Below are 23,970 nucleotides of genomic sequence, written 5' to 3' on the forward strand. Positions count from 1 at the left end.
TCTTTCAAGATATCTCTGTTTTTAAATTCTTTTTAGTTGTTTTATGTGTATGAGTATTTTGCTTGCATGAATGTATGCACAACCCCTTGAATGTCTCACGAGAGTAGAAGACAGAAGAGGCCATTGGCCCTTCAGAAGCTGGAGTAGCAGATGCTTGGAAGCTGTCATGTAGGTTCTAGGAACTGAAACCAGATCTTCTGCAAGAGCATTAAATGCTCTTACTGTTGAGATGTCTTTCTAGCTCAGGAAACATTTTCAAATTTATGATTGAATAATGATTTGCAAATATGAGATCTTTTCTTTATCCAAATAGACTAGCAATGATGTCTTTACTAATGAGTTTTTTCCCTGAATATACTATTGCTGTATTCTGAGCACTGTTCCTCAGAATGCCTTTTCATATATGGTGATGTCCCAGGGGTTGTTTTCTATCTGAACTCTGATCAAATTTGGAATATACAGGATGTTGCAATATCGTAGGAGGATCCACCTCTATAGATTATTTCTTTTTCATTGATGTTGGCAACACTGTTGATAGAAATTTTGCATATACTATGACAACACAAAAGGAGATATGAAATCAGTAAACACAGCATCTCTTTTACAGTGCAATAACACAGCAGTATATGTGTGAAAGGTACAAATTATAATATAGAGAAATATGTAAATGTCACAAGGATGACTCCAAGGGGATCGTACTTTACTGAATGATCAGAAGTGGCTTCCTGAAGAAAGCTGAACTACAGGCCAGCACTGATGGATAGTGGAAAATAATGGTAGAGAATGCAGCAATATAAGTCAGATTTCCTGGGTTCAGATCTGTGTTATTTTATTTACTAATTGCGTGACTTTGTATAAATCTCTTGATTTCTCTGGTTTTCGAGTAACTCTAATTTTAAAAAAATGAGGCTAATAATGTTTGGTTTGGAACTTAAATAATATCTACAAATCACCTGTCATAGCACAATCACCCATTAGATGTCACAATAGCTCTCATGTTATCTCCTGGAGAGAGACGATAGACGAGAGTGTAAGAATAGGAGATGCTCATTTAGAGAAATATTTGGGGAGGATGAAAAAACAAAATTTACCTTGACTGATAGCAATGCTTAGCATGTACACGGCCCTGTGATTGCTCTTCAGTGCTCTGCAGACACACACACACACACACACACACACACACACACACACATGCACACACACATGCACGCATACACAATCTAAAATCAAGCGAATCCTGTAGACTCTCCCACCATTTGCAAGAAAAGTTACATTCAAGATGAGGCAACCCATGGAACACGCACACTTCATTCTGCTGCTCTATCAAGCCTTAAGAACGAGAATGGATTTGACAAAGAGGAACAAGGGAAAGTTTCAGACTGTATTTACTCTACTAGGGCAGGAAGTCTAGCCATGAGATCCACTTTGGGGTGGTAAAATGCCAATGGAATCCCAGAGGGCTAGAGATAAGGGGAAGATCACTGTTCTCCTCACAGTGGTATGCATGCAGTTTTGCACACTGTGACCGAAAGCTGTCACTAAAGCTTTTCTTTAGAGAGAACACAGGAGTCATCTGTTTATATTATAACAGTTGAGTGAGTTCTGAGCAGAAAAATGAACTACTGTGAATGCAATGGAATAAAAAACTTTGTCAAAATATTTTTCTGCTTTCAATATAGAAGCTAGTTTGTGTGTGTGTGTGTGTATTCATTTTCATAATAGTATTATTGAAATGCTACAACAGATTCTTTGAACAATTAAAATAGCATAATTGGTAAAAAATAAATATAAAAATATGAATTTACAAAGTATTTGGAAATTGTAAGGACATTGAAAAGATGTAATATTTATTCAAGATAATCTATGAAATAGCTTCAAAGACCCGCAAAAATCTTTAACAATAAACCATAGCCTACTTCCTCCTTGATCTTCTTCACTCTACTACTCAACATGAAAAAGTTTCCCTCTGAGCAGGTGTGGCTCTAAAGATTGAGTTTCCCTTTCCCTACTCCTGTTCTGAGCGGGGCTGAGGATATGACTATCTGTCAGCATTCTTATCTTGCTCCGGTGCTGCTGTAACAGAGGCCAAATTCCATGCAATGTGCCTAAGAGATAAGAAGCTGTCTTTCTTCATTGACTACACACATTTAGGGTGGAGAGTACACTAAGGTTGGCAGGGAGTACAGCAGCCCCAAGATTTCCATGGCAGAGAAAAACCAAGATCTCCAAAGATTACTGTGCCACCCAGAGAGCCCTGTCCCATAAAGCCTAGAGGCACAGGAACTGTTCCACACCTGGTTCTGAAATAATGACTTGTTAACTTTCCTGAGGAGGAAAGTTTGACCATAAAACATTCAATTTTCATATTTTAAATACTTGAATTTATTGGGAACAGAGAATAGGAGAGTTTGGGGTGATGACATACTCCTGAAAGAAAAAAAAAAAACTTCAGTGGTAAACAGTATAGAAGAGACTCATGACTCCAAAAATTGCAAATTGAACTGTAGGCAGGAGTCAGTCTTCCAGAGAGAAACAGACAAGTGCACAGCTAAAGCAGGCCCTTTCAGGATCAGAGCAAACCTCAAAGGTTGACTTCAAAAATATAGCCTTGCCAAAGTCATGGTTTTGATTGAGTCAGGTGATATGGCAGCTTATGCCTTGTGGGAATATCAGTCAATAAAATGATTTCCCTGTAAGTATGGAGACTGCCAGCTGATAATGATACTCATTGCGGATGGTAGCTCACCAGAGTGACTAGTAAAGACAATACTAGAAGCTTGTTTTAACTTCTGTCACTCCAATGCAGACGTGAAGGAAGATATGAGCAGCTTTAGAGCTTCGTGCTCTGAGATGAGAGGTATTATGGAAGTAGCTTAGTGAAGCTAATAAAGTAAGCAAACACAAAGATGAACAAGGCATACACACACACAAAGACACACATACACAGACATACAAATACACACACAAAGACTAGCATACACAAACACATACACAAAGATACCATGTATACACAAACTCTGGGTCAGGGGATGATTTTTGTGCAGAGGTATGAGAATATATTATTTTAAATTCATTTAGTAAAAAAAGAAAAAAACTTGAGAAATAGAAAAAAAAAGAAACAGGAAAACATAACCTATACAAAGAGTAAGGAAGACCAGGCAAGAGAAACTGTCCATGGGGATGACCCAGATGTTAGACTTAGTAAAGATGTCAATGCATCTCAGAAGAAAAAAATAAAGCTATTTGGGGAAAAAGCAAGTGATTTCAGACAGTTATTTAGAACCAATCCTCCCAAACAAAACAAATAAAACCAGAAAGCAAAAGCAAACATCACTATAAAAATATACGTATCACAACTGTGTTCAAAATGCTTCAAGAAGACATGTTGAAAGAAATAAAAAAAGCATGATGACAGTGTTTCCCCAAATAAAAAGACTCAGTCGAGAAATAGGTATAAGATATTGGAGCAACTGGACATGGTGACATGTAATCCAGAACCTGGCAGACTGAAACAGAAAGACCATGAATTCAAGGCTAGTGATGGTTACATGGGAAACTCTCTCAGAAAGATGTGTAATAACTTGTGGAGGCCGAGAAATGCAGGTACATTCTCCACTGTCAGAGAGTTGGAGAGACTGATGGGCATAATTGTACCTTCTAACTCAGGAAGTGGCTGCCTGGCCCCTTTTGAAGTTAAGATATCTTGGTGCCATCCTGACAGGTGGTCAGGATATGCAAATGTATTTCTCTTCTTTTTTTTGTAACTATGAGGTCACCAGGAGAAGGGCTGTCTTTCAGGTATGTGACTCAGTGTATGTGATTAGGGTATCTCACTACTTTGGCAGCAGAACGCTGATGTGGGAGGTCTCAGAACTGGCTGTGTGAGTTAATCTTGTGTATCATGCTAATGAAACCTTTTTTTTACCTTCTCCCTGAGTTTAGTTGGATACAAATGGTGTAGGAGGTCCTTCTGTCTATGTTTTTGCTTTCACTGGTTAATGAAGGAAGTACTTTGGGCCTACAGCAGAGCTGTAGGGGAACAGAGCAAGGTGAGGAAAATTAAACAGAATGCTGGGAGGAAGAAGGCAGAGTGAGAGGGAGACACCATGGAGCAGCTGGAGATAGACTGAAAATTTGATAGTGCTGAAATTTTGCTGGTAGGCCATGACCTCTAATTCAATTGACAGACTACTAGAAATGGATTAAACTAAGATGTAAGAGTTAGCCAATAAGAAGTTAGAGCTAATGGAAACTATAATTAATATAGTTTCTGTATGGTTATTTCGGTTCTGGGCAGCTGGGACGAACAAGTGGACTGTCTTCCTACATATAAAAGCCGTGGAAAAATAAACGTGGGTGATTTCAGGGTCAGAGTGATTCCTGAAATGCCTTCCTGATACTGTCTTATGTTTTCTGTCTTATTATTTTTATGCATCTTCATATTTCTTCATATAATTTCTCCAGTTTTCATGCCCCCACCCTGATAAGAGGTGATTTTATTGAGACCAGTCCTCAACAATAACTGCAATAGAAAATTAGCATATAGACTCATCATATTTAAATTGAAAGTCAAATAAGTCAGGAAATGTTAACTGAGGATTTATACAAAGTCCAAGACCCATAAAAGTAAAGAAAAATAAGGGGAAGTGACCACAGCATCTGGAAAAATGTGAGATATCTCTTAAGACAGAAACATTTGCCTAATCTGAAAGGGAAGAGAAGAGATGGGGAATAACCAGTAAAATATTATAAGAATATTGGCTGAAAGCTCTCCCAATTTTGATGATGCATATTAAACTCACATTTAGATGCTGTGGAATGATCCTTCCATATACTGTGAATATGCATTGCTCTCATTGGTTAAATAAAACTGATTTGACCTATAGCCAGGCAGAAATAAGCTATGCACAGAAGTCAAACAGGATACAGGGGAGAAAGGAGGGTGGAGTTGAGAGAGATGCAAGCCCAAGAAGCAAGACACCAACAAACCAGTAAAGCCACAGCCACGTGGCAACACATAGATTAATATGTGTTAATATTAATTAATCCATTAATAGAAATGGGTTAATTTAAATGTAAGAGCTAGTTAGTGATAATCTCGAGCTATCGGTGAAACGTTCTGTAATTAAGATTAAACCTCTGAGTGATTATTTAAGAGCAGTTGTGGGATGGGGCAGGGCAGAGAACCCTCCCTTTACAATTTCTATCTAGTATAAGATGTAAACCTAATAGATCCACTTACATAAGTGTGATAGTAAAAATGTGGGTGATAAAGATGAAGAGCAAGAAAAAGCAATTTATCACATCTTAGTGACTACAGTGAGGTGGACACAATCCTTTAGCAGACATGATGGTGTCCAGAAGGCACAATATTCAAAATGTAGAAAGATTAGGAAGTATGGATTGGAAAAACCATGCTTGAAAAGTGATTGCAAAATAAAGATATTACAAAAGAAGCAATAACTGGGAGAATTTATGAATAGAAGGAAAGAACCTAAAGGAAGTTCTTCAGTCTTGGGGAGGTGGGGGAGACTGGGAGGAGTGATGGGAAGGGAGGCTGTGGTTGGAATATACTGTATGAGAGAAGAATAAATGAAAAAAGAAATAGATGCTAAAAAAGTTTTAAACAGCACTTCAAACATAGTCATCTCCACCCCTAAGAACAAAGGAAATATCATTATGTAATTATGAAAATGTAACATGTACATTTTTGGTCTTTTTTTTTAGTAAATTGGTTTAAAAGACATTATGCAACCCAGTATGTTCAAGCTTATTATGGAAGCTGTCATTGGACATATACAAAATAATAATGACGTAAAGAATTTAGATATGAATGAATCTACATTAAAGTAAGCGAATGACGCAAGGTGGCAGCAGAACCCACAGGAACTGATGAGTGGAGAAAGAAATAGTAAATGGGTATTAATAGAAGTAGCAGCCCCCCTCGCCCTGTTCATGTGTCCATACTTAATATGCATACATGGTTATTTTATTGATACATATGCATCATCTACCTTGTATCCTTTTCTCTAGCCTGTTCAAAAGAACAGGGTTACATTGCCAGCCTAGAATGTTAAGCACCAAAGAAACTACTAAGAAAACTCAAAAATATAAGGAGAGCCATTAAAATAATAAAAATATTGCACTGCAGTAGACACTTAATGAAAAAGGAAGCGTTAAAGTTAGACTAGATACAAGACACCCAGAAAGCAAAGCAAAACAAACAGAACAACAACCATAACAACAACAAACCTCTCAGACACAAACCTAGTAATTCGTTTTTCACAATTTAATTTCTTTATTGATTCTCTTTTGAGTTTCACATCAAGCTTCCCAATTCCACTCACCTTCCTGATCTCCCATATCCTCCCCTCAACCCTGTAGTGCCCCCTCCACAAAAGAATATAAAACAACGCAAGCAAGCAAGCAAACAAACAAAAGCAAGAACAACCCAAAACAAAACCAAACCACCAACAACAGAAACAACACCCCCCCTAAAACAAACAAAAAAACCAACAACAACACAAAAGCCCTCTGCATCTCTTTCTTTTCTGCCTCTCCAACACCTCTTTATTTGTCCCGGTGGCACTGGAGGCATCACTGTTTCATACAGTTTACACTTCACCCCATCAGCTCTCCCAGCAAATGTTCATTACAACGAGTCTCTGGTCTGGTTCAAGGCCTCTGGTTTCTGGTACACTGTCATCACTGGATCCTCACTGAACTCAACTGGAATATCCTGTTGTCATTCCAAGTCTTGGAGATCCTGCGGGTATTCCATAGGACCAGTAACTTCATGAGCTTCAGCAGGCCCTAGATGGGGTAGATGCTGGGGTTGGCTAACCTGAGGCCGGGCTGCGGGCCTAGGTAGTAGTTGAGCTCCTCAATTCATGCTACTGGGGCCACCCACATCAGCTGAGGGGGTGGAGTCACCTGCTTTAAGTTCATGCCCTCAGGGTAGGTTCACCCTTGCCTGTGATGAGGGGTGGACCTCCTCTCCTGAGTGGGGGTGGGGTAGCTCTCTTGCTGCTGTGTCCAGGGAGAGGCAAGACCAGCTTTCCCAGGACCAACGAAGGGCAGGACCAACTCAGCAGGACCTTCTGACTTCATTCCACATGGTTCCTAAGGCCTGCTGAGGTGACATGGGCCACAGACATCAACACAGACCCCAGCTGTAACTGGACCATAGACCCAGACAAAGCTCTCAGTAGCACCTTGGGCCTGGACATCCTGGTTCTGGGTAGAAGCAATAGCCACTTAGGTAAGGACTATTATGGCACTCGATCCCACTAAGGCCGCCCCAGCCCTGGGCTTCTATGTGACCTTAGGTGGCAATATGGGACTTGGACTTCAACATAGCCCCAGACATAGTCCTTGGCAGCACCTGGGGCTGGATGCCCCCACTGCCCTAGATGGCAGTACAAGCCACTCAGATCAGCCGCAGCTGACATGGCCCTCAGTTGCAGTTCTGGCCTGGATGTCACCATGACATTGAGTAACAGCACAGGCAGCACAGATATGTATGTATTCTGGCCCTGGAACGCCAACCTGGACTCAGGCGATTGATCTGACCCTGGGCATCCTCATCGCCCTGAGTGAACCTAATGATTCTTGTCACTTAGTAAAAGGGAATGGAGGAAGCAGTCCCTTCAGGTGACATAGGGTCGAGCTGAATAAAAGCAACGTGAAATCCAGCTATGGAAACACAGATTCACAGTTGCAAATTAGCTGGTAGAGTGGAGCACTGTGGTGTGAGAGCCACGTCCATTAGAAAGCTGTGGTGCTACACCTGTTGACCTCCGAGCTAAACTGAACTTAGAAATAAGCCTTTGGTTCTATTGTAAAGGATCATTTTGGAGCGGCAAGATGGCAACCCACTAAGAAACGCAGCAATGACAAACACATGCACGACTAAGAAATTCGCAAATCCATGAAACAAAACCTGACAGAAATGGAGGAAGAGAAAATTCTACAATTATAGTAGAAACTTCGGTATTCTGCTCTTGATAATAGATGAAGCAGCAGAGAGCTATAGGATTCTTCTCCCCCAATCAGAAAAATATACAGTTTTCTCAAGAACGTGTACAAACTATGTGTAAAACAAGCCCCAATAAATTTAAAATAATTGGAATCATGCAGTATTTTCTCCAACTGCAATGAATTAAAAACAAGTAACAGGAAAAAAAATGAAAAGTTTACAAATATGCGGAAATGAAACAACACATTCCAAAACTGGAATGGGTCATTGAAGAAATCAAACAAAGTTAGAAAACATTTTGAGATCAATAAATATGAAGGATACAACCACACTTATTGGATATAACTAAGAAGCGTTTCATGTGAAATAGCCATGGTGCCTTCGGCAGAAAACAAAGATCTCTGATTAATAATCTGTCACTGGGAAAAGTAGAATAAGATAAAGTTAAATCTAATAGAAAAAAAAGAGAAAAAATACAACAAAACCTAAGCAGGCAATAGAGAATTTGGTTCTTCAAATGACATAAGTTTTTAATCCTAGCACTTGGGGTTGGGAACAGAAGCAAGTGGATCTCTATGAATTCCCCTGTCTACAGAGTGAGTGCCCAGGCAGTCAAGGCTACACAGAAAAACCCTGTCTTTAAAAGGAAAAAGAATATGGTGACTAATCATGAGAATACTCTAATTACCAAAGTCAGGAAGGAACAGAAGACATTACTGCTGATTGTATGGAGGGAACTATCTGAGGTGATATCATAGGTAACTGTATGTTAACACAATAGAGCATTTAAGAAATGAATACATGATAAGGAAGCCTTTGATACAAATCTGATTCATAAGGAAAATCTGAACAGACTCATAGCAAAGAAAAACACTAAATTACTGATTTAAAACTTCTAAAATAACCAAACCCAGATGATGCCACTGGTAAATTCAACCAAACGTTTAAAAGGTAATTTATACCAATTCTTCTTAAATAATTCAAAATTATTAAAGAAAAGGAAATTGCTAAATTCATTAAAGTCAGTATTATCCTTGGATCAAATGTATAGACTAGTATCAAGTTTTGGACTTGTATTTCAAATGTTTTGGTGAGAATTATTTTTAAAATCATATTGCAGGCAGCACATTTATAACATGTAGCAAGTCAGAACACACTTATCCCACGCTCTACATTTTCAGGCTCTCCTCAAAACTGTCTTGGGCCCCTTGGCTGCTGGTCGAGCTGGCAAGGCGCAGACATGAGATCATCAGAAGCTGGATATGCATAGAGGAAGGAAGATGGAGAGATGGGAATCCCTACAACTCTTGGTAAGCTTGTTGAGTCGCTGAATCTACCATCTGAGACTTCTCAATATGCAAGAATGATAAAAGTCATTTAAAATCTATCCCCCTTTGAGTTCTCCATTACTTAGTGCTGATAATATTCCATTCATTAGTACCCAGTCCTTAGTGAGAGAGGCAGAACTGACGTTAGTCATCTGGACATGCATGTACTCATTTCAGTGACTTAGACTGGGGATGAGTACCCTGTTCCAACTTCCAAGAATAAATTACTCGCCGCTAGCATTTTAACAATCAATCATGCCCAATGGCAGGTAGGTTCAGAATAGTCCTTGCTTCTGCAGAATCCTCCACTTCAAACAGCTGAAGGGCTGACTGATTTCAAGCCTACTATTTTTCTCTTCTAAAATACCATCAAATGTGAAGCTGGTGTTGCTGAAGGCCTGTGAGTGACACAACACTGAAAGCGATAGCAGTCGGATGGCGTGAGGATGGTGAACGCATCCAGTTCTACCTTACGTGGTAGAGCCTTAAGTGCAACTTAAATGGCATTGCTTGAAACTCGAACTCCCTTAAGTTGTCTGGGAAATTTGGGAGATAAGTAGCTGCCTCTCTATCTTCCCTTGTCTTATATCCATTCTATATCCAACTAGCATTAGATAAAAAAAAATATTTCTTAAAAGAGCACCTGAACTGAGCATGCACAGCCATTATTCTTTGTCACTGTCCTCTAAACAATACAGTGTGAGAAGCATTTACACAGTCTTCATATTGATTATGCATAATTATTAGTCTAGAGTGATGTAAAGTAATTGGAGAACACACGTAGGTTATATAAATTTGCATAGCATTTTATGGATTATCAGTAAAGAGACTTGAATATCAGTAGAGTTTGCTCTCTTTGATTGGTCCTGAAAACAACCCACCATGGCTACCAAGTAATGAATGTATTTATGCAGTAGAATTGCATCATGTATTTTACAGATAAAAACCATTTAAAACACTTTATTCATTCTTGTGACTCAGACTAACTAGTCACTAACAGGGTTGTTAGACACTTTATTTTCTACCTGTTTATTACCAGTAAACAGAAACAAAATTGTTTCATACATTAATTTTCATTGAAAATAGATTTTTCATATGATATATTCTGTTTACCATTTCTCCTTCACCAATTGCTCCCAGATTCCCCCTCTATGAACTAGAAATAAACAGGTAGAAAATAAAAATTTTAACAAACGCTATTTAAAGTAAAGCCAAACAAAATGCAATGCAGAGTCCTGGATTATATAATGGGGACAAAAGTTATAGGAAAAATAGATGGAATCCTAAAGTTCATCACAGTTTACAAATATTAATTTTGTAATGATTACAGAGGTATCAAGATGTTGTAAGATGCTAGGATAAGCTGGGTGAAAAAGAGTTCCAGGAATTTTCTGTCTGTCTTTGTATCTCTTCTATAAATATAAATTATTTCAAAATAAAAGCATCATATATCTGTCTCTGTCGCTGTCTCTCTGTCTCTGTCTCTCTCTCTTTCTCTCACTCTCCAGAAACAGAGACAGAGAGCAAGAGAGGGAGAGAGAGTCGCTTCTGTTCAGATTATGCCACCTGATTCCTTTTGCAAACAGTCATGTTTGATAAACCCTCACAGACACAACATTTTTCTGGTAGTATTTATTCTGCACTTTAAGATACGTGGTTTAATTAGTTACTACTGTTGGAAGCTTTCTGAAGACTCTGAAATACAGAGATATTTCAATCTAAGCAAAACCTCTCAGTTAGTAGATACCAACCCGTAGGATGGTTGGAAGAGAGGAAGGGTGCTCAGCAACCTGAATTTAGGCCAGAGAGATATTTTCACATATAAGAAAATGTAAAATAAAACTTGAATTTTTAAATTTAACTTTTTAAAATAAGTCTTTTATTTTTACATACCAATCCCAGTTTCCTCTCCCTCCCCTCCTCCCACTTCCCCACCTTCCTTACCCCTATCCACTCCTCAGAGAGGATGAGGCCTCTCATGGGGGAGTCAACAAAGTTTGTCATATTACCTGAGGCAGGACCAAGGTTCTAACCTCAGATCTTGGCTGAGCAAGGTATCCTTTCATAGGGAATGGGCTCCAAAAAGCCAGTTCAAGCACTAGCGGTAAATACTAGTACCACTGTCAGTGGCCCCACAAACTGCCCAAGACACACAACTGTCACCCACGTTCAGAGTTCCTAGTTTGGTCCCATGCAGGTTCCCCAGCTGTCAGTCCAGAGTCAGTGAACTCCCACTAGCTCAGGTCAGCTGTTTCTGTGGGTATTTCTATTATGGTCTAACCCCTTTGCTCGAATTATCACTCCTTCCTCTCTCCAACTGGGCTCTATGAGCTCGGCACAGTCTGTAGCTGTGGATCTCTGTATCTGCCTCCATGAGTTACTGGATAAAGGTTATATGATGACAATTAAAATAGTCATCAATCTGATTACAGGGGAAGGGCATTTAAGGCACCCTCTCCACTACTGCTTAGATTCTTAGCTGGGATCATCCTTGTGGATTCCTGGGAGTTTCCCTCGTAAGGTTTCTCGCTAACCCAGAAATGGTTTCCTCTATCAAGATATCTATTTCCTTGCTCTCGCTTTCGGACCTTCCCCAACATGACCTTCCTGATCCCTCCTGTTCTCCTCCACCTTTTATTTGTATTTTAAATTCAACAAGCTTAATAGGTATTTGTTGCTTAATGCTCTGCCTGAATCTGGGTGGAAAGAGTCCCAGGTAATAGAGAATCGTTGAGGTTACTGTGGGACTTTGGAGAAAGATGTTGTAACATTGTCTAGAAGAGGGAGGGAATGTTTCATCAACCATGAAACGATTGACCAAGGGCTTGACTGATGAGCCAAGAAGATAAAGGCATGTAGCAATGGGTGGAAAGATTCCAAGAGGGAAACGAGAGCTTCAGGAGAGACGTGGGTCCCTTTACCTCTGGACAACTGCTTTTGTCACCTTGGTGGATGTTTTATTCCTTCTTGAGTCCTCAAGTTCTTTATTCTGCAATTGCCAGAGAACTTCCTAGCTCTAATGCCGATGCAATATTCATTCCAGAATTTTCAAAGTACTCCCCACAGAAATCATCATGGTCATGGTATTTGAAAGAGTGCTCCACTTTTTCCGACTCCTGTGGACTCCTAAGGGTGTGAGAGCCAGGAGAGGCGTCTACCTGTTTAACACCGTATCTCTGTCTTCATTTGTTGGTTGAATCAGTTGTTTAAGTGCTATAATTATATCAAAGCTAAAAGCAGTTTAACTTTGTAGACCTAGTAGATTTCCACCTTCCCTGTTTCATTCCTGAGTTGTTTTTGGGAATTACTTTTCAGCATTAAACTGAGGTTTTTAGCAAGAGGATGATGTCCTGCTGGGTTCTACTCCTCCACATTCTAAGGCAGAAATGGAAGGTTTTTACATATAGTTTTTCTTTTTTTTTGAGAAAAAAAGAAATATATTTACTTCTGACATACATTTTACAATATCATTTTTTAATAGTTCTTAAAAATTATTCAAAGTAATGTGTTTTATTATAGCATTTTTTATATATGCTTAACATTTGTTTGCTCTCCTTTGCTATAGACAGAAATGAAAGTAGCTCTTGATATCATTGGAATTATGGCTCAACAACAGGAATGTTTTTCTGGCTGAAAACCGGCAGGTGAACCCTTCCTTTACCTGGGCTACCTTTATCTATATAGATGCCAATCTGTGTATTAGTTTTTCTGTTAGCGACTAAATTCTTCTATGTTAAGAAGTTGAAAAGCCTCCAGAATCACATGGTCTTAGGAAAATCTATCTAGTAAAATTAGTCTGAAAACAGTGTAGGTCAAAAGTCACAGAAAGATATACTTTATATTTGTGTATTTCATTGTAAATTAAAAGAACTATTGACAAATATTGAAGTCTAGTTCATGGCTCACATGCTGAGTAGTTTGGGGACAAAGTGTAACGGCTCTACAACTTCTTTGAAATGCACACTATGTACAGACTTATGAATGAACAGAGAGATAGAAAAATGTGTAGATTTACAACAGACTCTAACAAAATATCAGTTGTAGAATGTAAGTGATAGTTTTCCGAGCATTTCTTGTAGTGTTTTTAAAAACATTCTGTAAGTTTGCAAATACTTGTAATGAAATTCTGTAGCAAAAGGCTTTTGGTCTAGTCCCAAAAATACAGATGGAGGGTCAACTTATACAAGTAATGAGATGTTTAGCCAGGTAACTAAGCTAAGACTCCATTTTCTCATCTATAAAATGGGCACGGGAACACTTTAATCCTGTTTGGATATATGAAGACTGAATAAATTAGTATTATGCAAAGTTCTTAACTGTAGGGCAATGTAAAAGTTTATTAGTTAAAATTTTAGAAAATTATTTGTTGTATGAAGTCACTGATGGCAAAGTAGTCTGAACTGACTTTTCTTAGGTATCAGATTCTGAGGAATGAAGGATTTATTAGTATCTGATGACAAGTCCACGTGTCTGAGGGAATTAACCAGCTTCTGCCTAATCCAGGAAGATTTTATTTTCTTCTAAGATTCATATTGACACAAATGAGCTACATTTCATTTCTATCTTCAGAATGTCCTACTTTTAAAAGCTTGATTCTGCCCCCAGGCTTGGAATACAGCGCAAGTACCGTGTGTATCCCTCACAAGAATGTCTGGTGCCCGGTCGCCCAAGGCAATCTAGTGACGAGGGATATTTACAATGATAGTATCTTTCCTTCTTTCTCTCCTTCCCTCCCCCCTTTTCTTCCCTTCATCTTCCCTCCCCTCTTCCCTCCTAACTTCCTTTACTCTCTATCTTTTTCTCTCTGACAGATTCTCACAGTTGGGCTGGTTCTGATTCTCAGATCTCCATCTCCTATGTGCCAGGTTTTAGGTGTGGGCTACCACACCCAGTTGAAGAAGATTCTTATTAGTCACCATGTTCTCCCACAATGGTTATAGCACGATAGCAGGCTGTAAACGTTGACAGTTGCAATAAATACTATGTATCACACAGAAGAGATAATTTTTTTAAATTCAGTTTTAATGAAGCAAGAGTGTTTATTGTTCCTGCAGAGGATCTGAATTTGATTCCAGTGTGTCAGGCAACTCACAGGTTCCAGAGGATCCGATGCTCTCTTTTACACTCCACATTCATGCATACACACACACACAGAGAGAGAGAGAGAGTGAGAAAGAGAGAGAGAGAGAGAGAGAGAGAGAGAGAGAGAGAGAGAGAGAGGAGGCGGGAATTGAATATAAAATGAATAAAATGAAAGAGGAAATATCATGAGTGATATCTAAGCCTTTGATCACAAAAAGAATAGAGCTTGTTTTTTTTTAATTGAAAAGAGAAGGCCATAACCAGAACAGATCTGAGCAATGGAGAGAGGAGTATCAGGAATTCAGTTGCTTATAAGTTAAGTTTAAGAACTTTTTGGTCATCTAAGGACAGAGATTAAATAGGGTGTCAAGTGTGTATGTGTATGTATGTGCGCACACGCCAAATAATTGTTTGTAAATACCTGTTTGGAGGTCCTGTTGGGAAGCTCTGCTGATCGTAAGTTGCAGTCTACTCTGGCCTGACAGCTCTCTCCAAGCTCAGCAATGTGGAGGACTTTATTCCCCCAGCAGGGGCTTCCTGATCCCTAACTGACCTTATCTGGAGGATGTTTCTGGGCCTGGATGCCTGACTTATCTCAAGGATGACACTTAGCACAGCCCCTGCAAATGATTTTCCCCTGCTCCCCACATGATAATTAGGCTAATGCTCTAACTGTTTTGATAGGGCCGCGCTTCCACTGATGCAGTTTTATGAAAGGAGCGCAACACACTTACTACAAATTAGGGTTTATCCTCACGCTTCCCAGTCCTACATATTTCCTAGACTGTGGAATAAAGTTGTGTTGCCTTACTGAAGCCATCTCTCCAGAGGGTTATCACCATCATATCCAGAGTTGTCTGATCCTGGTCCCCAGTTCGGCTCGCTCCACCCTCATGGAGCAGTGACCAACAATCCTCGAGGAAGAATGAGACCCACAAATACGTACTGTAGGTATAGTGAGGAGACAAGGTCAGACCATCATGGAAGATAGATAGCACTATCAAGAGCCATAGTGTAAAAATAGGAAATGTGCAAGGGTTGAGCTTTGGGTTGGCATTGTTTCCAGGTCAGAGACATGAGCAAGAAAGAACAGGCACTAGGAAGGGATAGTTCCTGACAATGGAGGAAAGTCAAGAGCAGGAATGTCTTAAGGAAGAAGGGTACCAGTCATTTGTTCATTACTTTCTGCAAACCTGAAGTTGAGTATTTACAAAGAGATTTATTTCTGGCAGTCTGGGAGGCTGAGCCTCCAAGCAGCAGTGCTGGTTCTGGCAAGGGTTCTCTTGACTCTATTACTTCATGGAAAAGAATAAGAGATCACATCTAGACAAAGATAGTTACTTGGGGACTGGATGCCCTATTGTGACTTCCTCTCTTGAGAGCTAACACAAGCTCTCACAAGGACTGCCTTTATTATTGCCATGGGCAGTCTCTGTTATCTAATCGCTTTTCCCTAGGCTTAGCTTTCGAAAGTCCTTTCACCTTGGTGCCACCATACTGAGTACCAAGGCTTTAACATGTGAGCTCTTGGAGGAAACTCTCAGCCCATATTCAGACAATAGTAAAGGGGAAGTGAATAGTTGCGACAAATACTTCTGTTAAACCAAAAAATGTGAAGACTGATGTTTCCACAGGATGAGGAATTCAGAGTTTATGTGTGAAATTTACCAAGCTCCTACTATACCAGACACTCCTATGATAGCAGTAGAGGGGAAAGGGTTGATGGCTAGGTTTAGTAAATAATATAGGGCATCACTATAGGTAGAAAGAGAAATAAATTTTCCTAAAGACATTTAGTGGTGTAAAGAGACAATTACAAGAATTCTAGCTTGTGCATTCCTGGACCAGATGTGAAAACAAAAGCCCAGGAATGTGGAAATGAACGGAGCATTTGTTGCCTTCCCATGTTCATTTTGGATTTTGTGTGGAAGGTATATGAGTTGCTGTATTAGTATTTTGTAGCTAGGTACACCTTTAGTTTAAGAGTTAAACACACAAACCTTCATACCAAACAAAATAAAACTGAACAAAATAAGGCAAATGTTTGCTTACAACTTGAGGAAAGGCATCAAGGTCAAAACTGGAGAGTAATGGGTGTTCAAAACAAACTCGTCGAAATGTAAGTGTAAGTGTGGAAAATAGGTTATGAAAGCATGACTTCTCTCTGCATTTTTAAAGAAATAGAATGCTTACATGTCCATTTCCTGTTGCTGATTCATAAAACTTTACAACATTTAAAACAACCACCATTTGGAAACCTGCCATTTGGCAGAGCTGAGATGGGACACAAGAATGAACTGAAACAGACAGGCCCCCAAAGGAGTGGAGCCACCATGAAACTTGCTAACTCACGTGGAGGGCGAGTTAGTGAGTCATCTCGGCTAAGAACATACACAGCATAGACAATTTCTTCTTACTCCTTTGGCTTTACCTTATCTACTTGGGTTCCTAATAAGAACGCTATCTAAGTTCTAAGAGCTACTATTCTCTTAAGACTGGGTTCACTCTTGAAGACTTCTTGAGCTGAGTCTCAGAAGTCTCAGGTTGTCCCTTAGTCATTCTGTATTAGCTGTGTAAGTCATTAGGGCAAATCTAGATCCCAGGGGAACAGCATGAGATTCTATCTCTCAATGGGAAATGTCATAAAAAATCCACACTCACCGTTCACTTACTGTGCCACCAATTATTTGCAGATACCAGTCCTTTCTAGAAAAGATTGCATACTGTGAGCTTCTGAAAGTGACTGCCATTCTAAAGTACCAGGCAACTTAGCTCTAGGGCTCCCTATATGCTTAACTCTGTGTCCTCATGACTCAAGGTCACGAAGGCATCTATGTTCTTTAACTCAGAATTGTTTAGTGCGAAGATTGGAGTTGAGTAGTTCACTGCCTTGGTGTGTCTGTGGTTGGACAGTGTTGTATAGACAATACTCTAATGCGTGAGTGTGGAGTTACTTGTAAAAAAAACCTCACATTTTTATTAGGAACCAAATAGGAAGGACAAATCAACCCATAATACCTACAGTCCATACTAACACTATCCTTTAATGTTGAATGCCATGGGCCTCTTTGCAATGGGGGAATGAAACTCACTCCTAATACTGGTTTGTGTTTAGAGAGGCAGTGTAAATTAAGGAACAAAGCCTTGTGATCAAGGATTGAGCAAACCCTATTTCCAAACTTTGTTTTTATTATTATAAGCTGGTGACTTTGATTAAGCTTTTTGTTTCCTCACTGCTGAAGCAAGTCAAGTAGAACACAGTGCGACAGTGGCTATAAGTAAGACTCTTAGAGTGCCTCGTGCTTTGAAAGAGCTCAGTGCATGTTGGGGAGTATTATAATTATTATTTTTGTGGTTAATTTCGCCAGTTTCAACTACAGAATGGTGTGCAGTAGGAAGGGCAGCAGGGTGTTGCTGGATTCTGTGCTTACAGTGGGAGCACAAGTCCTTCCGGGTGAATGACTCATGGTTTATTTGTTTTTTTTTTTGTTTTTTTGTTTGTTTGTTTGTTTGCTAGCTGCCTATGACCTTGAGAAGTCACTTATGCTCTTAGCACCTGAGTTTTCTTATCTATACAAAAACGAAAATAAACATCAGTTCAGCAATATCACTATGAGAACAAAGTGAGGCAAATTATGTTCAATGACTGACACCAAGCAGTGACTGAAAGTTTTGTTAGCTTTACCATTGGTGTTGTCCTGATCTATATGACGAGATCTTCAAACTGCATTCCAGCCTGATTTTGCACCTCACAGACACAACTAAGAAAGTGGCTCTGTATTTCTTTGTGATTCTATGTCAATCCCTCCTCCATCCCCATCTCACCTTTTTTTAAATTAAAATTTATTTATTTTAAAACAATCTTTTCTCGCTCTACATATCAATCCTCATCCCACCCCCCCACCCCCACCCCCGCTTCCCTCTCTCCAACCCCATCCACCCATTCACTCCTCAGAGAAGAGGATAAGGCTTCTCACGGGGGAATCTACAAGGTCTAGCATTTCACTTTGAGGCTGGACCAAGGCCCTCACCACTATATCTAGATTGAGCAAGGTATCCCTCCACAGAGAATGGACTCCAAAAAGCCAGTTCAACTAGGGATAAATCCTGGCCACACTGCCAGTGGCCCCAAAGACTGCCCCAGCCATACAGCTGTCACCCACATTGAGAGGACCTAGTTTGGTTTAATGCTGGTTCCTTCACTGTCAGTCCAGAGTCAGTGTGCTCCCTCTCACCTTTTAAAAAAAAAAACACAATTTTTTCCTATTTTTTTTCTGTGGAATTAAGACATTTTCAATGTTGGGTTCTAAATGTCTCCATAGATTTTTTTCATTTAATTTTGTGAATTGTAAACATTTTCTTGGCCTATAATATTTGGCTTTTGATGATTTTATAGTGTTGTCTTTTTTTAAAAAATATATAATTTTGGTTTTGTCATTCAAAAGAAATGCTTGATTTTTATGCTGATACGTTTTTAGCCTCTTTTTTTGTGGATCTTGAATATATTTTTTTGTCTGTTTTGCTTTTTGAGGCAGGGTCTCATTATATAACTCTGGATATCTTGGAACTAGCTCTGTAGACCAGGTTGGCACTGAACTCACAGAGATTCTCCTGCTTCTGCTTCCTGAGTGTGGGGATTAAAGACATGCACCACTACTGCCCAGCTTAGCTCTTCAATTTTATGCTACAATTATGATAGCTTTCTTTATGTAAATACTATTTTTAAAATATATATTATCCTCTATTTTATGTATGAATTTTATAATTTGTATATTCTTTTGTTCATATAAAAGGCTCTAATTATTTCATGTATAACATAGTACTAATTATCCCTCATTATTTTATTCTTTCAAATAATGTTTTTTCTATTTATTTTCTTTTATTATTTTTCCATATAATTTTAAAGTTATTTTTCTGGCTTAAAAGATATATTCACATGAAATTTATATATGACAATAGACAAAATTGGAAAATTTTCATCTTGATATTTCTATCAATATTATAGGATTTCTTCTTATTCTTGTTTTTTTCATGGCTCTCAGTAGTATCTTATCATTACTTCTAAATTATTTTGTACTTTAATTTTAAATCTTTTCCTATGCTTTTTAATGTTGACGCTATTGTAAGGGCTTTCTCCCTTCAACTATGTATATATTTTAAAGATTTATTTATTTTCATTTTCTTTATATGAGTGTTTTGTTTCTATGTATATAAGTGAACAGCACATGTGCACTGTGATTGTGAAGGTCAGAAGAGGGTGCCAGATCTCCTGAAGACGGAGTTATGGGGGAGTGTGAGCCAAAATGTGAGTGCTGAGACTTGAACCCTAGTCCCCTGAAAAAAAGCAAGTGCTCTTATCCACTGAGCCATCTCACAGTCCATTCCTTCATTTATATTGCGAATTTTAAGTTTTCACTGTATTTTATGATACTGTGTAAAGTTTTAATTTTTTATATTGTTAAAATTGCTGATATTGTCATGGTTCTGCTCTATGAAAATCCATGGAAATGATATGGATTTGATTTATTTGTTTTCTTCTTTGCTAAATTCAGTGGGTAAAGTTTGTTTGCATCACTTAATAGCATAATCCAGTCTTCTGTGGTGACGAAATTACAATTATCAAAATCTCAAGCATGGTCTACATAGCTCAGTGCTTATGCAGTTTTTTCCCAGTTTTTTCCCTCCAAAAGCTTTTATACTCTGACTATCCAGTTCCTCCAACTAGAAAGCACAGTCTATTTATCCTCCCTTTGCTTCTGGGATGGAGTCCTTTCCTCTAATTTCTGACAGGTTCCTTATTGCCATCTGAGATTAGTTCCCTGATATCCTTGTCTTTCAATATCTCATTGAATGGGCTACAACACCAGCTGCAGAGTCAGAGGTATCTCTAGTCTGCTTCTTCAAACTCTCTAACAGCCTATCATCCAACTACAAAGCTACTACCACAGTCACAGGTCTGGTAATAATTATGAACAACTTTTTTGAAACAAATTCCCATTTTGATAAGGTTTCAATTATCAAAACAAAATGTCTGAAATAATATAATTTTAACAAGATAAAAAAATTTATGAATGTAACAATACTGGATGTCTAAGAGTATAATGCCAGTGTTGGTCTGATGAGATCTTGTGATATGACATCTTAATGGTGGGAATATATGGGAAAGGAAGGGATCACATCACCAGAAAGGAAGCTGGAGTGAGGCTCATCTCCCCAAATCCCCTTTGAGGTCATGAGTAACAGCTAGCCCAAGGATCTTCCATTAAGTCTCACTTTTTAGAGACTCTGTGTTGCTTATCTCTGTTCTCAGAGCTAGTCTTGTTACAAGAACTTGCCTGCACTATGTCTATGCCACGAGATTTTTATAAAGGATGAGATTAAGAACAAAGAACAGTTTATACTGAAGAAACAAACTTTTGAAGCAATGAATTATCCAAGCTTTGAAAGGATAATATTGACCACTTTCAGTCATCTTGACGGTGAGACTTGGTAACAAATAGAAGCCAAAGGCAAAACTGGAAAACTTTGCAACTGTCCAGGAAAGAGGTCATAAAATTTAAGGGTATCGAAAGCCAACCAAGCTTTACATGGATATGCTCGTGGGGAGGGAGGCTCAGTTGTCTTGGACAATGGCATTCTAGCAAACCAGAATGCTAACAACACAGAATAACAACATAGGAGCCATATTAGAAGTGAGCAAAGAATGCACTTACTTAATCAGTGGTGAAAGCCTGTTTCAGTTCATCCCAGGGGCATATGGGGCTTAACAAGAAAAGAAAGGATTAAGGATCAGAAATCTCCAGAAAGAAACTCTAGATGTTTTCCAAGTGGAAAAGTTCTGGCTCCTGTTCAGTTGTGAGGTTGGGCTACTGAGTCTACATACTGGAAACACAGAGTTCACAGCAAGCTACACTGGATCAAAGTGGAGGACAGTTCCAAGTTCCTGCCTAACAGTGTTTATCTTTTGCTTGCTATACTGGGAAATCGTTTACCAATAGGATACTACAGAGTAGCCTGTATGTGAAAGGGTAACTCTATGTCTGTGTGCGCACAAAGAAGCAGAAGAAAAGCTAAAGAGGTCTTCATTGGAACTGGTAGGGTTTGAGGCACTGTCCTGAAAGACCGAAGTCTGGCAAAGCATTTGAAAGACCATGACCTCAAACATCTACAAGCTCCCATGGATTGCTTTTGCCAACAGGCAAGACTGTTGGTCAAGACATAGCTTGTTAAGAGGCCCATGAGGTAGAACTTTTGCCTGAGGATCGTGATAATAAAGATAACTTTATTCATACTTTAGAAGGAGAAAATAGGTCCTTTTTACTTCATTCTGTTATGAACTCAGCAGAGTTTATTATTTCAGGGAAATATTTATTAACTAAGCACCTTAGTGAAAGCCAATTTCAACTTAGAAACATCTAAATATATCTTAGCAAACAGGATCTTCTCAGAAAGAACTGTCAGGAAAGTGCACAGTAGTGACATTATGCACTTACAGAAGCTTCCATGACTAAGTATGTTATGGACTTGTACAGTTACACTTATGTACAGGTAGGACCTTACTCTTACATAGCAATGTCTGTGTTGTCAACTTACTCTTTCAGTTTCAAACACTAGAATATAGTTATGAAATCAAGATAAGTAAAGAAAAGAAAAACTTGTTTTGAAGGCATCTATGGTCAAATAAGATACCCAAGAATCAGAAAAACCTAGGAGATAAACAGTGTCCAGTGAAACCGGTACTTCAGGGACAAGGGGCATCTTAGCAATGATCTGAGTGGAGGATGTATAGGGCCATGAGTTTTCTAATGCCCTTTCTCTTCATCCTCCTTCAGCCTGAGATTTCTGGGAGGTGCTTCCAAATGTCTTTGGATAAAAGATGGATATACTTAGGGGCCATATCATTTACCACACAAGCCAGGCTCCTGAGGGCCCCTTGCACCTCCCAACTGGGCATGCAACTTTGATTCACAGTATGGAGGCCTGTCCCCAGCCAGACCTCTCTTTTCTAGGTGCTTGGCACAACCTAACATTTTCCTCAAGCAGAGGCTGGCTCACTGAGGTGACTGCACAAGGGGAGAATTGCATGGGGTTTCACACACAGCTCTGCCAATTCCCCCTCCCCACACCGCCAGTGAGATTGTCTATCTGTCTAATCAAGCTTGTCCTTAAGGCACGTTCGCTCACCGTGTGACTCAGACCAGAAAGTCTTGGCGAGGTATGTGACATGCACAAATGCTTTTCTTCAAGAACCTCACAGATTTGAGACGCTGTTTTGAATAGTTTATTTTATTTTATTTTTTTTGCGTTTCTCTTCCCTATTACATCCCCTCAAATATTTTACAAGAGCAGAGGCCCAAAAGAGGGAAAAATACAAAATGGAAATAACTGGAAAAGTCCGTTTTAAACACCTTTCTTTGCTTTCAGTGTGCAGAGCACCCTAAGCTACACTTCCAGAAGTGGTTTTTAGAAAGAGATACTGGAGGGAGGGAGTCTAATCCAAAGAGAGACCCCAGTCTCTAAGCAGGCTGTGGCTATAACAATACTCTGTTAAACACCAAAAAAAATTTTTATTCAACCAGAAAGGCATTTCATATACATCAGGGACAAGCATTATCTACCTCATGATCTCAACAAGATTTACCATCACCTCTCTCTCTCTCTCTCTTTCTCTCTCTCTCTCTCTCTCTCTCTCTCTCTCTCTCTCTCTCTTTCTCGCATTGTGAGTGTAGCAAGTTGCTTGGTAGCCCAAAGAATTTGATCTTTTATAATCTTGACCCCCCCAAATGCTTACTAGGAAATGAAAAGTTACAAACTCTTCATTTTAGAGAATCTAGGACCTTGTAACTCTGTCTGCATCTTCTTTTGTCCAGAGAAGAAATTCCCTTATAGCCACATCTAAGCTTTGTAGCAGACACACATAACAAATACTAGCTGATTTGCTGAGTCCAGACAATAAAACGTCTCCCAAGAGAAACTTTGAGTAAAGACTACCTTAAATTATGCTGCTCAGAAATATGGAAATATTTGGACCAGGCAGATTCAGGATGTAGGGGATAGAGTCTTACCTGGGCTTCTTTTGGGATTCCATTTTTCACACAGTCACTGTTTTGCCATTTGCTGTGCTGAGTCTTGGGGCTGTGGAAAGTCCCATTAGTAACAGCAGTACCTCCAGGATTGGCCATCGGTGGGAAGCCTTTGAGCCCAATAGGTTCTCTTTCAGAAGCCTCCTGTAGCTTCAGTTTTCAAGTAGCTCAAGTGATGATGACATAAAACACTTTGGGGCTGAGCCCTTAAAGGAATCCTACCAGTCAGGCTTTTCCAGAAGAAGAACCACAGCCTATCTATGGACAGGATCTTTAGTGGTTACCTTTTACTAGTCTACTCCAGTGGCATTGTGGATTCCATGGCAACAAACCTGCTTCTGAAACTACAAAGGAATTTGCCTTGTTAGCTGCTCTCTGAGGCAGAGGAAACTTGGAGACAGAAAATTCCAGGGGTAAACACCAAGGAGGCGGGCTGAGAGGTGGAGAGGCTTTTAAAGATACACACAGCACACTCACAGAGTTCACTGTACTGAAGGGC

General features: G+C 39.3%; 1 protein-coding gene across 1 annotated transcript in view; it reads right to left on the minus strand.

Annotated features, from left to right (window-relative positions):
* The window catches only part of Sptlc3 (serine palmitoyltransferase long chain base subunit 3), a 116,516-nt gene extending 92,837 nt beyond the window's left edge, over window positions 1–23,679 (minus strand). Inside the window, exon 1 of the mRNA XM_048455580.3 lies at window positions 23,454–23,679. Coding sequence (XP_048311537.3) covers window positions 23,454–23,570 — 117 coding nt within the window. The 5' untranslated portion in view covers window positions 23,571–23,679. The remainder of the gene's footprint in view (window positions 1–23,453) is intronic.
* Between the last annotated feature and the right edge of the window lie 291 nt (window positions 23,680–23,970).

Source organism: Myodes glareolus, chromosome 10 (genome assembly GCF_982192425.1).
Source record: "Myodes glareolus chromosome 10, mMyoGla1.1, whole genome shotgun sequence".
NCBI classification, from domain to species: Eukaryota; Metazoa; Chordata; class Mammalia; order Rodentia; family Cricetidae; genus Myodes; species Myodes glareolus.